Here is a 19,903-nt window from a genome sequence, read left to right on the forward strand (position 1 = left end):
CGTGACCGTTTTCTCTCTAATAAATCTGTGAAGTCAGCAGAGCAGACATGAGCTGAGACCCTGTTACCCGAGACCTGTTCTTCCAGAGGCTGAAAATAAACCTCCTTCAATCAATAGTGTGTCATGAAGTCACAGATGACATTGAGAACGACTCCAACCGGTTTAAACTCCTCTCTACGACTCGCAGGAAGAACTCTTGTTCCATCAATATGGATGTGATTATTGATATTGTGTGATATTGTCTAGTGAAAGTCTGATAACACGACAGCCGGGTTACTAATGTATAGCAGTGGTGGAACTATAAAGAGAATCTGCTGATATGAAAAAAGTATGGAAATAAATTGTTTGATAAAAAAATATTTAAACATTTAAATGAATGCACAAATAACAGATTTATTTTAAGTCCTAAACATTGAGCTTTAAAGTCCAAACATACACACAACTAAAAAACAAAAAATCATATATTGTAAATAAAGTGTGTCGGAATAAGATTATGTGAATAAATCAGTTTTGGCAAAAATGTCAGATACAAGTTTATAATTCCAAGGTAACGACCTCTATGGTTACTCTGATACTGTTATAATCAGATATATTCACTGTATATGTTCACAACACAACTGACATCGTGTAGCTTTTCATTGATCCAATGCACTGAGGACGAGCTGGACCGTCCATACCATCATCATTCTGAAGGTTTAGTTTACAGTCACATGAGACACAGAATGAGTCACGAGTGTTAAACAGCACATGAGCAAGAGCTCTGAACACTGATGAAAAATAAACGCACATGTCAACAATTATGCTTCTACATATGTTACAACTATTCACAATGTTTTGAATGGTCCACTGTGACAATATGAAACTGTCTATTTTCTATAATCATGTGTATATCGCTGCAGCTACATCTAACAGAGGTGAAGTTCAATAAACTCGACTGTAGTTCACCTATGTGTGTGTGGACTTGGTTTTTATGTGTTAGTGGAGACCTGAATGCACACCAACTCAAGGGGACCAAAATTGAGGTCCCCACGGGCACAAAAGCTTATTATTGAACAGAATGATCATTTTTAAATTCTAAAAATGCAAAATGTTTTCTCCGATCTTTAGGTTAAGGGGTTATGTTAGAGGATAACATCTACAGTTTGTACAGTATACAACTCATTACACCTATTGACTGTGTGTGTGCTTGTGTATGTGTGTGGTGTGTGTTAGGTTATTGTAAGGGTTGGGGATAATTATGTTTCTTTGAGAGGAATCCAGTGAGATCACAGGAATATTTTACAGCACAATGACACTGATTACAAGCATTCAGCCATCATCATCCTCATCATCATCATCATTCAACACATTACCAGAGGCTGCAGGTCCGGATGGGTTAGTATATATCCGTTGTTGGTGATGGCAAAAGCGTAACCGTGGATTCCCAGCTGTGAACACACAGAGAGAGAGACAGAGAGAGAGAGAGACAGAGAGAGAGAGAGAGAGAGAGAGAGAGAGAGAGAGAGAGAGAGAGAGAGAGAGAGAGAGAGAGAGAGAGAGAGAGACAGAGAGAGAGACAGAGAGAGAGACAGAGAGAGACAGAGAGACAGAGAGAGAGAGAGACAGAGAGAGAGAGAGAGAGAGAGAGAGAGAGAGAGAGAGAGAGAGAGAGAGAGAGAGAGACAGAGAGAGAGAGACAGAGAGAGAGACAGAGAGAGACAGAGAGAGAGAGAGAGACAGAGAGAGAGAGAGAGACAGAGAGAGAGAGACAGAGAGAGAGACAGAGAGAGACAGAGAGAGAGACAGAGAGAGACAGAGAGAGAGAGAGAGACAGAGAGAGAGAGAGACAGAGAGAGAGAGAGAGAGAGAGAGAGAGAGAGAGAGAGAGAGAGGTGAGAGACAGAGAGAGAGACAGAGAGAGAGAGAGACAGAGAGACAGAGAGAGAGAGAGAGAGAGAGAGAGAGAGAGAGAGAGAGAGAGAGAGAGAGAGAGAGAGAGAGAGAGAGAGAGAGAGAGAGAGAGAGAGAGAGAGAGAGAGAGAGAGAGAGAGAGAGAGAGAGAGAGAGAGAGAGAGAGAGAGAGAGAGAGAGAGAGAGAGAGAGAGAGAGAGAGAGAGAGAGAGAGAGAGAGAGAGAGAGAGCTGTGATGATAATCAGAGATAATGTCAGATATAGGTGGCACTCCATCAGTCTCTGCTTCACCAAACACAGATTTACACATTCTTGATTTTTTGATGGGCGATTCATAAGTGCATGTTTTAAAACAAACTGTTTGTCTTGATCATTTTTCAGCGCTCCACGTCTCTTTCAAATCACATCAACTTTATTATTGATTATCTATTTTAAACTTTAAACCGGTCATGTCTGAATATCCATAATTACTCTAAACTACACATCACAAGATAACAAACAACCAACAATATAAACCCTGACAGTCTTCCTCTCAGATCGTGAACCATCAGAGGCAGATTACTCAAAATGATTGTAGAAGGATGAGTTTTTATAAAAGCACGGAGACATGAGACTCTTTTTTAAAACACAATCTGATCTAACAGATTCCAGGGGTGTCATGATTCTGCTGTCATGTCATGTTAATTCTTGGTCTTGCAGCGGAGTCATGGCATAGCCTTAGGGTTTTGTGTGAGAAAGACATGGCTTTGTTTATATATTGGCTTGCCATGTGCTTTCTCGTGTCTCGTCGGTGTTTCCCCTCCTTTTGTCTCTTTAGCCTTACCTTGGTTTTTAACACCCGTCACCTGGTCCCTATTAATTATCCTGCGTGTGTTCCCCATAAATACTCCTCTTGTTTCATTGTCCTGTGTTCGGTCATTGTATGTGCGTGCGTGAGCGTGTGCGTGTTCGTGTGTGTGCGCGGGTGTGTGTGTGCATGTGTGTGTGTGTGTGCGCGTGTGCATGTGTGTGTGTGTGTGTGCGCGTGTGTGTGTGCGTGTGCGTGCGTGTGTTCGGTCATTGTATGTGCCTGTGTGCGTGCGTGCAACTGCACATTGTACTGCTGTGTATTAGATTCACTCCTTGTCAAGTAAGTCCAGTTATTGTTAGTTTACCGTTGTCTTGTCAAGTTTATATTTAGTGTCTGTTAGTTTAGTATAGTCTGTCTCTGTTCCTGTTTTTGCCTGTGTTTCCTGTTTTAACCCATCATGGATCTTTGTTCTGTGTTTTATTGTTTAATAAAATCTTCTTTTTTTACCACGTTATCCCCGCTGCCTGCATTTGGGTTCTCCCCACCATGTTTCATGACAAGGGGACTACCTCTCCTTGAACTGCCACCTTACCGTGGTGGAGGGGTTTGAGTACCCGAAAGACCCTAGGAGCTATGTTGTCTGGGGCTATATGCCCCTGGTAGGGTCTCCCAAGGCAAACAGGTCCTAGGCGACGGGTCAGACCACGAGCGGTTCAAAAAAAAAACCTATTGATGACTACAAATTCGAGGACCGTGACGTCGCCCGACATGGCGCAGCCGGGGCCCCACCCTGGAGCCAGGCCCGGGGTTGGGGCTCGTATGGGAGCGCCTGGTGGTCGGGCCTTCCCCCATGGGGTCCAGCCGGGCTCACCCCGAAGGAGAGACGTGGGGCCACCCTCCCGTGGACCCACCAACTACAGAAGGCGGCAATCCCCGAACCCGGTGGTGGACACCGGAAGTAAGGGATGCCGTCAAGCTGAAGAAGGAGTCCTATCGGGCCTGGCTGGCTCGTGGGACTCCCGAGGCAGCTGACAGGTACCGACAGGCCAAGTGGACTGCAGCCCGGATTGTTGGGGAGGCAAAACTCGGGCCTGGGAGGAGTTCGGTGAGGCCATGGAGAAAGACTATCGGTCGGCCTCGAAGAGATTCTGGCAAACCGTCAGGCGCCTCAGGAGGGGGAAGCAATGCCCTACCAAAGCTGTTTACAGTGGAGGGGGGCAGCTGTTAACCTCGACCGGGGATATCACCGGGCAGTGGAAGGAATACTTTGAGGATCTCCTCAATGTCGCCGTCACGTCTTCCATTGAGGAAGCAGAGGCTGAGGGCTCGGAGGCGGTCTCGCCCATCACCCGGGCTGAAGTCACAGAGGTAGTCAAGAAACTTCTCGGGGGCAGGGCACCGGGGGTGGATGAGATCCGCCCTGAGTACCTCAAGTCTCTGGATGTTGTGGGGCTGTCTTGGCTGACACGCCTCTGCAGCATCGCATGGCGGTCGGGGACAGTGCCCTTTGGACTGGCAGACCGGGGTGGTGGTCCCTCTTTTTAAGAAGGGGGACCGGAGGGTGTGCTCCAACTATCGGGGATCACACTTCTCAGCCTCCCCTGGAAAGTCTATGCCAGGGTACTGGAGAGGAGAATCCGGCCGATGGTAGAACCTCGGATTCAGGAGGAACAGTGTGGGTTCCGTCCTGGTTGTGGAACACTGGACCAGCTCTATACCCTCTCCAGGGTGCTGGAGGGTTCATGGGAGTTTGCCCAACCAATCCACATGTGTTTTGTGGATTTGGAGAAGACATTCGACTGTGTCCCTCGCGGCATCTTGTGGAGGGTGCTCCGGGAGTATGGGATTCAGGACCCTTTGCTAAGGGCTATCCGGTCCCTGTATGACCCGGAGCAGGAGCTTGGCAAGTCAGACTTGTTCCCGGTGCATGTTGGACTCCGGCAGGGCTGCCCTTTGTCGCCGGTTCTGTTCATAATTTTTATGGACAGAATTTCTAGGCGCAGCCAGGGGCCGGAGGGCGTCAGGTTTGGGGACCACACGATTTCATCTCTGCTCTTTGCGGATGATGTCATCGTGCTGGCCCCATCAGACCAGGACCTTCAGCATGCACTGGGACGGTTTGCAGCCGAGTGTGAAGCGGCTGGGATGAAAATCAGCACCTCCAAATCTGAGGCCATGGTTCTCAGTCGGAAAAGGGTGGCTTGCTCACTTCAGGTAGGTGGAGAGTTCCTGCCTCAAGTGGAGGAGTTCAAGTATCTGGGGGTCGAGTTCAAGTATCTGGGGGTCTTGTTCACGAGTGAGGGAAGGATGGAACGGGAGATTGACAGACGGATCGGTGCAGCTTCTGCAGTAATGCGGTCACTGTACCGGTCTGTCGTGGCGAAGAAGGAGCTGAGCCGCAAGGCGAAGCTCTCGATTTACCGGTCAATCTACGTTCTTACTCTCACCTATGGTCCTGAGCTGTGGGTCATGACCGAAAGGACAAGATCCCGGATACAGGCGGCCGAAATGAGCTTTCTCCGCAGGGTGGCCGGGCGATCCCTTAGAGATAGGGTGAGAAGCTCGGTCACTCGGGAGGAGCTCAGAGTAGATCCGCTGCTCCTCCACATCGAGAGGGGCCAGCTGAGGTGGCTCGGGCATCTTTTCCGGATGCCCCCTGGACGCCTTCCCGGGAAGGTGTTCAGGGCATGTCCCACCGGGAGAAGACCCCGGGGAAGACCTAGGACACGCTGGAGGGACTATGTCTCCCGGCTGGCCTGGGAACGCCTCAGTGTCCCCCCGGAAGAGCTGGAGGAAGTGTCTAGGGAGAGGCAAGTCTGGGCATCCCTGCTTTGACTGCTGCCCTCGCGACCCGGCCCCAGATAAGCGTAAGAAAATGGATGGATGGATGGGACTGAGAGATGTTGTGCTTGTGTACCTTGTATTTTGGGATGGCCTTCAGTATTTCAGACACTGGCACGTCTGTGCCCACCACTCCAAGAAGAATGCCCTTGTTTCTCTACAAACAATCAACATGTCAACATGTTAGACTCAAAAACAGGGCAAAAACAATCAGTGTCGTTTATGGTTCTATTGTTATATGTGTTCTTGTACAGAGTACACAATCATAAACACATCGCTCACTTACAGTCTCGTTTTTAGTGCTGAACACAGGCATGGCCACTGTTGTCATGAGGACAGGACCCTGCCTGCCCTGCAGCTGCACACTCGCATGAGAGAGAGAGATAGTATGAGAGAGTGAGATAGAGAGAGAGAGATAGTATGAGAGAGTGAGATAGAGAGAGAGAGATAGTATAAGAGAGTGAGATAGAGAGAGAGAGAGAGAGAGAGAGAGAGAGATAGAGAGAGAGAGAGAGAGAGAGAGACAGAGAGAGAGAGAGTATGAGAGAGAGAGAAAAAGAGAGAGAGAGAGAGAGAGAGAGAGAGTGAGATAGAGAGAGAGATAGTATAAGAGAGTGAGATAGAGAGAGAGAGAGATAGTATAAGAGAGTGAGATAGAGAGATAGATAGTATAAGAGAGTGAGATAGAGAGAGAGATAGTATGAGAGAGTGAGAGAGAGAGAGATAGCATGAGAGAGTGAGATAGAGAGAGAGAGATAGTATAAGAGAGTGAGATAGAGAGAGAGATAGTATGAGAGAGTGAGAGAGAGAGAGATAGCATGAGAGAGTGAGATAGAGAGAGAGAGATAGTATAAGAGAGTGAGATAGAGAGAGAGAGATAGTATGAGAGAGTGAGATAGAGAGAGAGAGATAGTATGAGAGAGTGAGAGAGAGAGAGAGAGAGAGAGATAGTATGAGAGAGTGAGATAGAGAGAGAGAGATAGTATAAGAGAGTGAGATAGAGAGAGAGAGATAGTATGAGAGAGTGAGATAGAGAGAGAGAGATAGTATGAGAGAGTGAGATAGAGAGAGAGAGATAGTATAAGAGAGTGAGAGAGAGATAGAGAGAGAGAGAGAGAGAGAGAGAGTATGAGAGAGAGAGAAAAAGAGAGAGAGAGAGAGAGAGAGAGAGTGAGATAGAGAGAGAGATAGTATAAGAGAGTGAGATAGAGAGAGAGAGATAGTATAAGAGAGTGAGATAGAGAGAGAGAGATAGTATAAGAGAGTGAGAGAAAGATAGTATAATAGAGTAAGATAGAGAGAGAGATAGTATGAGAGAGTGAGATAGAGAGATAGATAGTATAAGAGAGTGAGAGAAAGATAGTATAATAGAGTAAGATAGAGAGAGAGATAGTATGAGAGAGTGAGATGGAGAGAGATAGTATGAGAGAGAGAAATAGTATGAGAGAGTGAGAGAGAGAGAGAGAGAGGACGTAAATGGACACATGCCAGTAGATACTATGATAAGATCTGTACAGATGAAATAAATCAGAAATGATGATCCGTCTATAGCATGAACACACTCCTGCCCTGAGATGCTGCTCTATTCTGACCTCTTACTCAGTTTAAGACACACGTTCCCTTATGGTTATTATTTTCCCGACCAGAAAAGAACATTCCAGGAACATTGCAGGATGTTTTTTTATTAACTTAAATATAACATCAAGTTCAAAAGGGTTTGAAGATCATTTCATTCATGTGATCGGCAGTGAGAGTACATACACAACACAACGACATTAATAATCTACACTATGAACACGTAACATCTCAATGACATTACAGAACATATGATCATGGAAACAGTTCATAAAATCATGCACTTTTACCTTCTGAGTGTGTGGACGCTATAAAAACAAAACACAAACTGTGAGCAAACGTGTGTGTGTGTGTTAGTCAACATTATATTACATCTGAAACATCCAATTTTGTCAAGGCATTATTTATGAAGGCAATGAATTATAATCATACTGGATGAAATATACTCAAGGCTTGACAAAGCTTAGTTTAAAAGAATTTCATATGATTTTTAATAAATGTTTGCAAGTGTCTGTATCCACAATTTCAGTAAAATATACCTCAACATACTATGTGACTTTTGCAAGTTGTGGTTTGACCTTATAATATAATATAATATAATAAATTGGCGTCATTTTAATAACTTTTATAAATATAATGATTTACACTCTATTATTATTGCACATCAATTTAATGCACAACAATACTGAAGAGCAAATAGTAAAGTTAACTTCCACTATTTATAAGTATCACAAGCATCTAACTACTATTAATCTGAAAATAGCTGAATTTTCTTTGGATTGAGTAAAAAGTATTGCTGCCTTTGGCCGGCTATCAGTATAAATATAAAAAAATATATTTACATTTACATTAATGCATTTAGCAGACGCTTTTATCCAAAGCGACTTACATTGCATTATCCTATACATTTATACATAGGTATGTGCAATCCCCTGGGATCCAACCCACAACCTTGTGTTGTTAACAAACTGCTCTTACCACTGAGCTACAGGAAAGCTCAGCGGTATATTTTACTAATGTGACTATTCACTAATATCCAATGCAGGCAGCAGTAATGTGACAATTGTGGCTAATAGACCTACAGTCAGAATGTGTAACATTACAGTTGATCTCTATGTGCTGTCATATGCAGAATGTAGTTGTGTTTACTCGTGTGACTGCTTTGGTTTATTATAGGTTGATGTTTGGGGGTTAAACTGCCGCTGTGAAGCTAGTTTTGTACAACAGATTGTGCTTTGGCTATAGGCCTTCACATATAACATGTTATGGAAGCAAATAAGAGACATAATGTTTTGAAATTTAACAGCCTATGAATACTTGATTTTGAATTATTTTACTTTGGAAACCATGTATCTGAATTTATTTGTTTCGAAGTTACCTCTATGAAATTTAAATATGAAAATTCTTGATTTCCAATTTAAAAACCTGAATTTAATGCTCACAAATTCAGATACAAAAAACTTACAGAATTTCAGATAAAATACATTCAGATTGATCAAATTTGATTGCTCTTATTCAGATCTCAAATTTCAAGTTAATACTTTTCAAAGAAAACATATGTCTAATTCAACTGCTCACATTCAGATCGAAAAATTCAAGTTAAATATTCACATGGTAACATCCGGGCTACCCAGTATAGGAAAAACAGTTGAGCCCAGAGCCCGTCTGCAATTGAACCGAACCATTGAACCGAACTATTGAACCGATGTCGGGCGGCCTATCAGAGCACGTCAACCTGACTGTCTGTCATGATCCAAGAAGAGGTCAAGGCACGGATATTAAACCTGTTAAGAAGATGACATCTAGGGAAAACGAAGGCGCTCCGGTAAGTTAACTGTTTATGTACAATCAGACTCTACAGAACAAAAGTATGTTGTTGCTAATTATTTTTTGGAACTATTATTATTATTATTTTTCGACCGACGTCGGTTCGGTTCATTGGTTCGGTTCAATGGTTGGGTTCAATGGTTCGGTTCAATTGCAGACGGGCTCTGGGCTCAACTGTTTTTCCTATCCTGGGTAGCCCGGATGTCCCCATGTGAATATTTAACTTGAATTTTTCGATCTGAATTTGAGCAGTCGAATTAGACATATGTTTTCTTTGAAAAATATTAACTTGAAATTTGAGATCTGAATAAGAGCAATCAAATTTGATCAATCTGAATGTATTTTATCTGAAATTCTGTAAGTTGATTTTTTTTTGTATCTGAATTTGTGAGCATTAAATTCAGGTTTTTAAATTGGAAATCAAGAATTTTCATATTTAAATTTCATAGAGGTAAATTTGAAACAAATAAATTCAGATACATGGTTTCCAAAGTAAAATAATTCAAAATCAAGTATTCAAGTATTCAAAATATTCAAAACATTATGTCTCTTATTTGCTTCCATTCATGTGTTAATTTGTTTGCTTTTATGCTGCATCCTATAATCACACTGGCATCCTTCTTTAATACAAAATTTTGACTCTGCAAAAATTAAACTTAAGCGGCTGGCCCATGGCACAGTAAAAAAATACATTACCACCGGCCGCGGCTATGATCGCATGGTTTCTTTGGCTTATCTGCTGGTGAGTTTTATTACACGACTCGTTGAAATGCTTGATTCTGATTGGCCAGTCGCAACTTTGCAGGTTCGTTATTCCCAGTTAACAACCTCTCAAAACTAATAACACACGCTAACCCAGATGCAGCAAAGCATTTTGACGGGTTTTTTTGACAAAATAAATATTTATTTTAATAGCATATATTCCATACTTACAAATGATTAAATCAAATTGCCTGTTGGTGACATTTGAACATCGTTTCTTACCTTAAAACCAAAAGTTCTCAACAGAGTCTTCAGTAAAAATGAGCTGATAAAATTCACATTTCATGTCCAGTTTTTTTCTGATGTTGCAAGTAGCCGTGTAATAAGCAGGATAATGTTCGAGCAGCCGGATGTTATCGTGAAATAAGCCCCTTCAGTGTGAATATTTCTGCGTTAACAACCAGCTGCCGGTACATTATCCCTTACTTGCCAAATGCTTTTAAAGCTTCGCATTATATTGAAAAGTTTGTTTCCTTTTATTTGCTGACAAATGATGACAAGGTTTTGAACAGATGCTGATGTTAGGTGACCTGCTGAATGTTACTGTAGCTTGTAGAAATGTGTGTTGGTTACAGCAATGCAGATTAAACAACTCAAACCAAGCACAGGTACAGAACTCAGACAACCGCTTGCAAAGTCAAGAATAAATCACATTTCAAAGATAAATAGCCCTACAGGACAGGTTCACAGTTTTGAGCTTGATCTGCGAGCTCTGTGTGACAGAACAGATGATGTTATTTCTCTTCATCACACACATGATCACTGACTCACTGTGTTGTCGATGTAAGCCTCCGTCCACACCATGTCATGTTCTTGATCAATAACTTTGGGTCGACTGAGCACGTGCAGATACTCCATCACATTCTCCTGCACATCTGCCAGCGTGGAGATCTGCGTGAAATAACCTGCAGTAACAACACAAATGACAGCTTCAATAATACACGTGTGTGTGTGTGTGTGTGTGTGTGTGTGTTGAAGAGTAGATGAAAACAGAGGAAACATTACAAAGCATCTGACAGATCAAATCTGTGACCTCGTGCTCACTTCAGCCAATCTCCAGACTTCATCAAACAGACAACATGACACATCACAAGTGTGGATTTGGAGAGTTTGTGTTGTTCTGTGGATGAGTGTGGATGTGATATGAACCTTTGTTAGCACACGCCATCCATTTCAGATGATCAGCAAACGCAGACTCTCGTCCAATCAGGTAAGGGAATATACGCACCTGCAGCGACAGACTCCAGTTAACAGCGCATAACTGCTGACTTCACTTCATTCCCTTTCTGTTTAACCTTTAGCTTTGAGAAAATAGTGGCTACCTGAAGAACTGAAGGTATGTCGTAAAAAACAATTACATGTGGTGTGACAAAATAATACCTGATTATTGTAATAAAACAAGAAATGTTAACATATGTTAGCTGAAAGTCAGTGGTGTATAAAGTACCTAAAAGCACAGAAAATAAATAAATAGTGAAAAAGTTCAGCAAATTTGCAATTTTAAAATAGTTGTATGAATTATGGTTGTTTAATTCTCATTGGTGGATGTAACTCCTCACACACAGAGCGGGTGCAGACAGTTGTTTGTACTGTAAAGTGCTCATTTAACACATGTAAAGTGTAAGTCTCTGTGTGTCATACACAGCTGTTCTCTTGATGTTAAAGTACACGTGTATTTATTTCTCTTCTGTGTTAAATATTCTTTCCACAGTGTTTGTCTTTAATAGAAGTTTGTAGGCTTTCTGCAAGTCCCCACAAAGTTAATAAATGCCTCACAAGAGTAAGTTGACAGAGCGCCGTTTACAGTTCACTAAAGAAAAGTGTTTTGTGTCCACTTTGACTGCTGACTACCTTGAAAACATGCAAAAAGCATCTTGTTTAGTTTGAAAACAGCTGGTAAATAAAGTGTTTGTGTTATTAATAATACTTTAGAATTGGAGGACGAGGTGTCAAGAGAAAGATTCACATCTCTACTATTAATTGAAGTGTTTATTCATGTGATTTTCTATGACAGTGGTACTTGAAACAACTCATTATTAAAGGTGGTGCTTGATCTGAAGAGTTTGAGAACCACTGATATAGAACGTGCTGTTTAACGCCGATAGGTAGGAACTTATTCACTAATTCAGTACGTACTGTCACGGTGTTCCTGTCTTCCTTGTCTCGCCTTAAATGTGACTAGCTGTACTCCGATGTTATCTTGGCCATTTTTCTCAGTGTCAGTCTTTGATACATATTTTACGTGTTGGATTAGATATCTCTATGGCTGCAGCGTTCTGTTACAGGTATAGTTCACTTTTTATGCGTATGTGAGTACACTGCATGTGTAACGGAGGCAAGCTAGTGAAGAGACTGCGGTCTTTAGCCTCCTCGCTAGAGCACCCGACTCCCATGCCTGAGCGACCTGGTTCGAGGCCCGCTGAGAGCGGTGCGGAGCGTTCCGGTTACACATGTGACTCCAATTTCGTCATCAGAATAGTATGTAACCTGTATAGTCAGAATAGTATCATGTATGCTTTGTACACGCAGATCGAACATGTGCATTGAACTTCTTTGCAGTAATAACTTTAGCCACAAGGTGGCAACATTGTCCTGGAGGCATTGATTCTCAAGGCAGTCGAAGAAAAACTGCATTAACAACAGAACTTGTGCAAACTACAGCAACAATGGACTCAGTAAATGTCTGCGTTTGATGCGTTCCAGTCAAATTAAGTGTATTTGTGCAAGGCTGTGTGTCAACGAGTGTGTTAGTATAACACAAATACTTTCCACACAACAGAATGCCGGGTCTACCAAGGCTTGAGTTCACAAGGTTGAAAGTTCAACTGCACTGCAGCATGAGTTCAGCTCAGAGTTTACCAGCAGCAGAATTCTTGAATTTGTACCTTTCTGTCTGGCCAGTTGTACTTGGCAAAGACGTAATCATATGTGTCCACAGCTCCATCCGTCACTAACATGATGGCTTGACTGCATCCGCTGCCTCGGCCCGTCTCATTGAACTGAACACACGCACACAGATCAGTCATAAGGCAGAATGAGATGAAAATAACACTTGTCATTACATCATGATTAATGCTTCATCATGTAAAATAAATCTCTGAAAAGAGCTTGACTAAGCCGTGGTCACGTGTGTACTCACACTACTGAGAAGTTCAAAGGCTTCAGTCAGGGCCACATCCAGCAGACCTATACCTTTAGCAACCAGCTTATCCAGACGTCCACGGAGATGCTGTTGAGAAGCAGACACAGTGCTGATGTTAGGTGCGTGTGGACATGATTTTAGAGTAACTTCATCACCTTTAAACACCGTACACATGTCCACCATCAACAGTCTCATCCAGCGACTGCCATTACTCATCACCTACACTCATACAGAACTATCACTGGTGTGCACATTCAGTCACATAATTCAACAACCCCACACATTGGTCATTATTGTAGTAATACTTAAAGACATTTGTCATGTTTTTGGCCTTCAAATGCTCTTGTAAACAAATTGATCACATCTCAAACCTCTGTTGATACATTCTCACTCATGTTATGTTTACACATTGTGTAATAGTTGATGACGTGTTTTTGTCTTAAGTATGAAAATGTTCATCTCAACATCATGAAGTCACTGTCGAATAATACTACTATTACTTCCCATCTTACACAACTGCCTTGAGCAGAAATAAGCCTCCGAAAGACTTGTGTTTATTGTGTATTGTCTGTGTGGTCACGCAAAATATATAATGATTTAATCTGTGAACTTGTATGAGAAAACCAGGCTAAAGTCTCCAATTCTAATTTTGAGATCAGGAGCATCAAAGTTTGATCTCAAGCCTTAATTTTCTGACATGCAGAGCCGATCATGTTCTGCCTGGGACCCTCATCAAAATACTGCTAAGGGGCCCTCCTACCTGACCCATGAGCCATATAAACCTTCCCTCATCTCTCCTTTAAACAAAAAAGATTGCTCGTCTGTCAGTCAAAGAATAAGTAGAACAATACAAAACGGAATGAAGTATACACAAATATTTATTGAATGAAATAATTAACAAGTGAATATGAACATCAAAATGAATACGAAAAAATTATAAAATAAAAATATAAAAAAATAATATAAAGAATGGCTTTGGCTTTTGATTTCCTCTACAGCCTAGGAATTTCAACATCAGGGCACCAGTCTCTCTGGAACAAACTGAGAAAGTATATCAGTTAGGCAGTTATTTACAGAAATTATGAGGTTTAGAGTATGTTCTCCACATGGGTCGAACACGGCTCTAGGATCTGGCTTGTTCTCCATGGTGCTTGCCCTCGGCAATCTCCAAATGCAATCTTCAGCTGGTTCAACTTATCTAAGATGACAGTGGACAGGTTCAAGCCTGTTGTGACCTCAACATTCACAAAGCAGAAGAAGTCCTTGATCTCTGGCTTTCCCTTTAAAGCCACAATCTGCTGTCTAAGGTAATGAGCATATTTAGTTCAGCTGAGATTCTTTTTCCCTGTCAGTTATTTTTTAGGAGGTTTCCATGATCTGGCTGGCAGAGTTTGTCTGAGGTTTCTTTCAGCCGGAGACTGGGTGATTCTTCTTAAACGTGTAAGGACATGGCGCCATCTCTTTCTGTCTTCCACCAAAATAGTAATTTGTACCTGGTCAAGAGTCTATACCTGACTTAGGTGCATACCTGACTGAGTTCTCTCATATGCTGCTAACATAGGGCTGAAACATGTAAGGTGGTCCTAAGCTGGTCCGGAGCTGGTTTAGAGGACCAGTTTAGGACAAGCTTAAGACCAGCTCAAACCAGCTACCATGCTTCAGACCTACCTAAACAGCATATGCTGTTTTTTTTCAACAGGGGTTTAAGAATGCCGTTGATATTTGACGAGTCATTTACATCTTCATTCACTAGTTTGCATTCTTTTGTAGAAAAGAGCTTACAGCAAAAACATGATACAATATTCTGACATTCAGATTATGAAAGACAGCTCTTGGGAATCTTTTCCCCATTGGACAGCTGTCTCTGTAATAAGCCTGAATGAAACCCTCTTCTAGCACTACCTTACTCTATTAAGACTGGGGGCCAATCTGCTGGGTCATTTGTTGAGCAGCAACTGTTCTATTAGGGTCTGAGCTGCTTCATCATTTCATCACTTATGCATTTGACAGATGCCTTCATCCAAAGCGACTTTCATTGCATTATACTACACATTTGTTTCTAAGTATGTGCAACACCTGGGATCGAACCCATGACCTTGGTGTTGTTAATGCCATTCTCTAACCACTGAGCTACAGGAAAGCTTGTATCTGATGCTAGCTGTACATCCCTGGTAGTTCTAGTACTGACTGAGTTTCCTGTACTTCACATGGGTCTGTGTTAGTACTTGCTGTAGACAGCTGTACTGATTCTGTGCTAGTACTGTCTGATGATTTATCAGCAATGACTTAAGCATAGCACCTAATTATTATTATACCATGGTCTGTCTGAATATGTAACGGGAGGAGACACTGACTGTTTGACCATTTGTGAGGGTGGGTAAATGTCTGTCAGGTGTGAACGTGTATCCGTGAGGCTGTTACAGGTGTGGCCAATGTTACTGATGAGTCAGTGGTACAATGCGATTGGCAGATCTACTGAATATAAGGAGCAGCGTGAGGTCCTTACGAGGTGTTTTTTTTTTGTTCTGGACCGTGAGAGACGCCGTTACGAGACGAGCGTGACTGCCTCTGTGCCGGTTTCTCAGGGTATTCAACTCAACTCAACGCACGCAGTGACGACGATATCCATTGACCCCTGGTGCCGAGAGGTCCACGAGAACAATCAACGCGCGCTATCCATTTCTATTGAGGGAAGTGGGAATTCTTAATGTTCATGAAAGGCTGACGCTGATGTGTGTTATTTGGGACTGATTGGCCTTCCTTTGCCTGACAGTTTGGTATTCCAGTTCCGGGTTGCCTCGCTGATCCTCGTGTCCTGGAGATCGCCGGAGCCGGGACTTGTGCAGTTGCTGCTGTCGTCACCTCGCCGTGGGCGCTTCCCCTTTGCGCTACGAGCGACAGTGGGCTGGGTCGTGAGTGACGAGACTTTTGGTTGTGTGTGACGAAACTCTGCTTTTGAACTTAATACAACTGTGACGTTTTGCTTACGTAACCTTCTCTCGGTCTAGCGAGGTATTGGCTGCTCGCCTAGGATATATTTTCCATTGTCTTTTTATTCGAGTCTTTTTAAGGCCAACAGACTAATCAAACTAATTTGTCCTATCATGATTTCTAATGTGTGAAATTGAGGTTGAAGTGGTTACACCAGTACATTCTTAAATTTGTTTTTGAAGTGTAGATCTCACGTGTGATGGGGTGCTGTTGTATATGACTATTGGTCTGATTGGTGTGTTGATCGTTTCTTGATCGCTGTTTAGCCGGGGGGCGCCATAGTATACCATTACTCCTAGTCCTTGAATTGAAGCATCTATATCTGGGTTACCTTCAAAATGTATACAATGATATTTAGTTTTTAAACTGTTGTATAAATAAACTTTGTATTTTTATAAGACGTTGGTGTAGCCTGTTACTTGTGTATTACAAGGGTGGAATTCCTGCGTGCGCCTGAGTTGGCACTTTACATTTTTGGCGTAAGTCGGCAGGGTTTTCAATATCCCCGGTCACAGCAGGGCCAGTGAACCGGGAGGGGCCCTCAATCGCGCCCCCACAAAGGCCCTCTATGGTGGGTAAGTGCCCAGAGGTTGAAGTGTTGGTCCAGGGGCGACGGATCCCATGTATAATAGATACTGGCTCTCAAGTTACACTTTTTAGCCAATCCTTGTTCCAGCGTCATTTTAGGGAAGAATGTATTCAAGATCCCAGTCAAATATCGTGGTTGGCCTTGAGAGCTGCGAATGGCCTTCAGATTCCTTACGTGGGTTATGCAGTACTGAATTTTGACATTGGGGGTGTGGAAGTGCGTGGGAAGGGGGTAGTTATCGTAAGAGACGATTGCATTAACACGGAATATGGACTTTTAGGTATGAATGTCGTAGCAGACTGTTGGGCGGGCATCTTACAGGGTAGACACCCTGGTATGGCAGCTTTTAAATCGGTATTCTCCCCTTCTGCAGAGAAAGCATGGGATGCAGCCTTCGCCGCCTGCCAAAGGGTAAACACCTCCATGCCTGAGGTAGAGCTCCAAGGTGTGGCTAAACTCCAGCGACAACCACCTGTAGTTTTACCCCCGGGAAGTGAGATGATCGTCTGGGCCCATGTCCCACAAGCTACTAACCAGTCTAATTGCGCTGTTTTAGTTGAAGATTTGGATCACCAAGGACAGGAGTGGTGTGTGGCCAGATCGTTGAGCTGGTTGCAAGGTGGGAAGGTCCCTCTCCGCGTCTGCAATCCTAATCCATTTTCCCTAGAGTTACCACAACGGCGCCCGCTGGCTTCAGTGACCCAGGTAGATCCAAAGGATGTAAAAGGACGTTCCAGACTAGTGTTACGAAACATCGAACCCCAGTTGGTGGAAATTGATGTTATGCAGGTGGAAGACACACAGACTGAGGATCACCCAGCCCTTGCCTTGTGTGGTGAGGACCTGACCAAAAGCCAGCAAGCCCAATTGACAGCACTCTTGCGGAAGTGGTCTCACGTGTTTGCGTCCCATGACGACGACTTTGGGAAGACGGCAGTTGTTACACATCAAATCCCCACAGGCACAGCTCCACCGATTCGAGAAAGGTATCGACCGGTTCCTCCTAACCTTTACCCCGATTTGAGGACACTACTACAAGGCATGCTAGAGAGTGGCGTTGTAAAAGAGAGCTCAAGCCCATGGGCTGCCCCTGTTGTTCTAGCGAAGAAAAAGGATGGGTCGTGGAGATTCTGCGTTGATTATCGCAAGCTTAACGCAGTGACTCACAAAGACTCTTTCCCGTTGCCGCGGATAGAAGAATCCCTTACAAGCCTCACCAGGGCCCAGTGGTACTCGACTCTGGATCTGGCAAGTGGATACTGGCAGGTGGAAGTGTCACCTGCAGATCAAGAAAAGACTGCCTTTACCACCCCCTTTGGTCTATACCAGTTTGAACGCATGCCTTTTGGCCTCTGCAATGCTCCAGCCACGTTTCAGAGGTTAATGCAACGCTGTCTGGGTGCTCAGGTTTACGATTCTCTTCTCATTTACCTCGATGACGTTATTGTGTACTCTCCCAACTTCAACACCCACTTACATCATCTGGAGCAGGTTTTCGGTTGCCTCCAGGAGCATGGCCTAAAACTGCAACCTCGTAAATGCCATCTGTTCCAGAAAAAGGTGACCTACCTGGGACACGTGGTCAGTGGCCAGGGCGTAGCAACAGACCCAGAGAAAACTGCAGTCATTCGCAATTGGGCTATACCAGCAACAGTGAAACAGGTGCGTTCGTTCCTGGGGTTTGCAGGCTATTACCGGAGATTTATCCCTGCTTTCTCCAAGGTAGCTGCCCCCCTCAACCAGCTCCTGCAGGGAAATGCCCACCGCCCCTCCTCAGCCATCCAATGGACCCCTGAATGCCAGATCGCTTTTGAGTCACTTAAACAGGCTCTCCTAAGTGCTCCTATACTAGCCTATGCTGATTTTCAACTTCCATTTAAGCTATACACAGACGCAAGTTTGAATGGCCTTGGAGCTGTCCTTGCCCAAGTCCAGGAGGGCAGGGAGAGGGTTATAGCCTATGCCAGCCGTAGCCTTCATCCCTCAGAGCGCAATGACCAAAACTATAGCTCCTTTAAGTTAGAGCGGCTGGCTTTGAAATGGGCCATCACCGAGAAGTTTAAGGACTATTTGTGGGGGGCTCAGGTTACAGTGTTCACTGATAACAACCCTTTAGTCCATCTGGACACTGCAAAACTGGGGGCGACGGAACAGAGATGGGTAGCTCAGCTAGCCAATTATTCCTACGAAGTCCGTTACCGACCCGGAACCGCTAATAGGAATGCAGATGTGCTTTCTCGAATACCAGGGGAGACAGCTGAGATTGTAGTGCATGCAGCACGGAGCGCTACAACCCCACAGTCACCCGAGAGAGTGGGACGATGGGAGCGCCAGCAGAAGGATGACCCTGACCTGCAGCAGTTACACACATGGAAAACACAAGGTGAGCCCCCGCTAATAAATAATCCTTCTACTTTGTCTCTACAGCTCCGTTGCTTGCTGAGGGAGTGGGACCGGCTGGAATTTCACAATGGGGCCCTTGTCAGACTTGTCACTGAGCCGGACACTGGAGTCCCAGTGCGACAAATCATTGTGCCAGTGGTTCAAGCCCGACAAGTGTGGGAAGAATACCACAAAGCTGCAGGTCATGCAGGTGACGACAAAATGATCTCGCTATTGCGGAGGAGGTTCTTCTGGGTGGGGATGAGCACAAATGCCAGAACGTGGGCGGCCGAATGTCTTAATTGTGTAGTAAGCAAACGAGGAGGAGCACCAAGTGCACCATTGTGCCCCATATCGCCCAGTTACCCCTTTGAAATCGTGGCAATAGATTATCTGTCCCTTGGAAGGCCTTTTGACACTTTCCCATATATCCTGGTGGTTACAGATTTGTTCTCCCGCTATGCGTTGGCCGTCCCCACTAGAGACCAGTCTGCTCCCATTACCGCAAAGGCTCTATGGACAGCACTTATTCTTCCATTTGGCTGCCCAGAGCGTATTCTTAGTGACCAAGGGGGAGCTTTTGAGTCAGATCTGATGAACCAGCTTTGCGCAGTGTATGGCTGCAAGAAAAGTCGCACTACGCCATACCATCCACAAGGAAATGGAGCATGTGAACGGTTTAACCGTACCCTCCTTTCCCTCCTGAGCACCATGGATGCGGACTTGCACGCTAAATGGCCTAGCCAGTTGCCAGCTCTGCTGCAAGCATATAATAACACTACTCACTCAAGCACCGGGATGACCCCTCATTATGTGCTTTTTGGCCGCCATGCCAGACTGCCAGTGGACGTACTCCATGAAGTCGCAACGCCACAATACCGGGATAATGTAGAAGGTTGGGTTGCGAATCACCATCGAACTCTCCTGCAAGCCTATGCCACCGTACGTAACAACGTTGAACGTCGCCAGCAGTGGAACCAAACTAGCTACAATAGGCGTGCTAGAACCTTGCCACTGTTACCGGGGGAAAGAGTACTCCTAAGGAACTTCCGCCGTAGAGCCAAAGGGAAACTAGCTCCTCAATGGCTCCCTACACCCTTTGTGGTGGTGGCCC

At 44.1% G+C, this 19,903-nt stretch overlaps 1 protein-coding gene across 1 annotated transcript in view; it reads right to left on the bottom strand.

Moving 5' to 3' along the window:
* cacna2d3a (calcium channel, voltage-dependent, alpha 2/delta subunit 3a) overlaps positions 1–19,903 on the bottom strand; it is a 97,464-nt gene that overhangs the window by 40,668 nt on the left and 36,893 nt on the right. The window contains 7 exon segments of the mRNA XM_056729754.1: positions 1,353–1,427; positions 5,598–5,678; positions 5,808–5,879; positions 10,439–10,590; positions 10,835–10,913; positions 12,571–12,684; positions 12,825–12,914. Of these exon segments, the coding sequence (XP_056585732.1) occupies positions 1,353–1,427; positions 5,598–5,678; positions 5,808–5,879; positions 10,439–10,590; positions 10,835–10,913; positions 12,571–12,684; positions 12,825–12,914 (663 nt within the window).

The sequence above is a fragment of the Triplophysa dalaica genome, chromosome 18 (assembly GCF_015846415.1).
Source record: "Triplophysa dalaica isolate WHDGS20190420 chromosome 18, ASM1584641v1, whole genome shotgun sequence".
Lineage (NCBI taxonomy): Eukaryota > Metazoa > Chordata > Actinopteri > Cypriniformes > Nemacheilidae > Triplophysa > Triplophysa dalaica.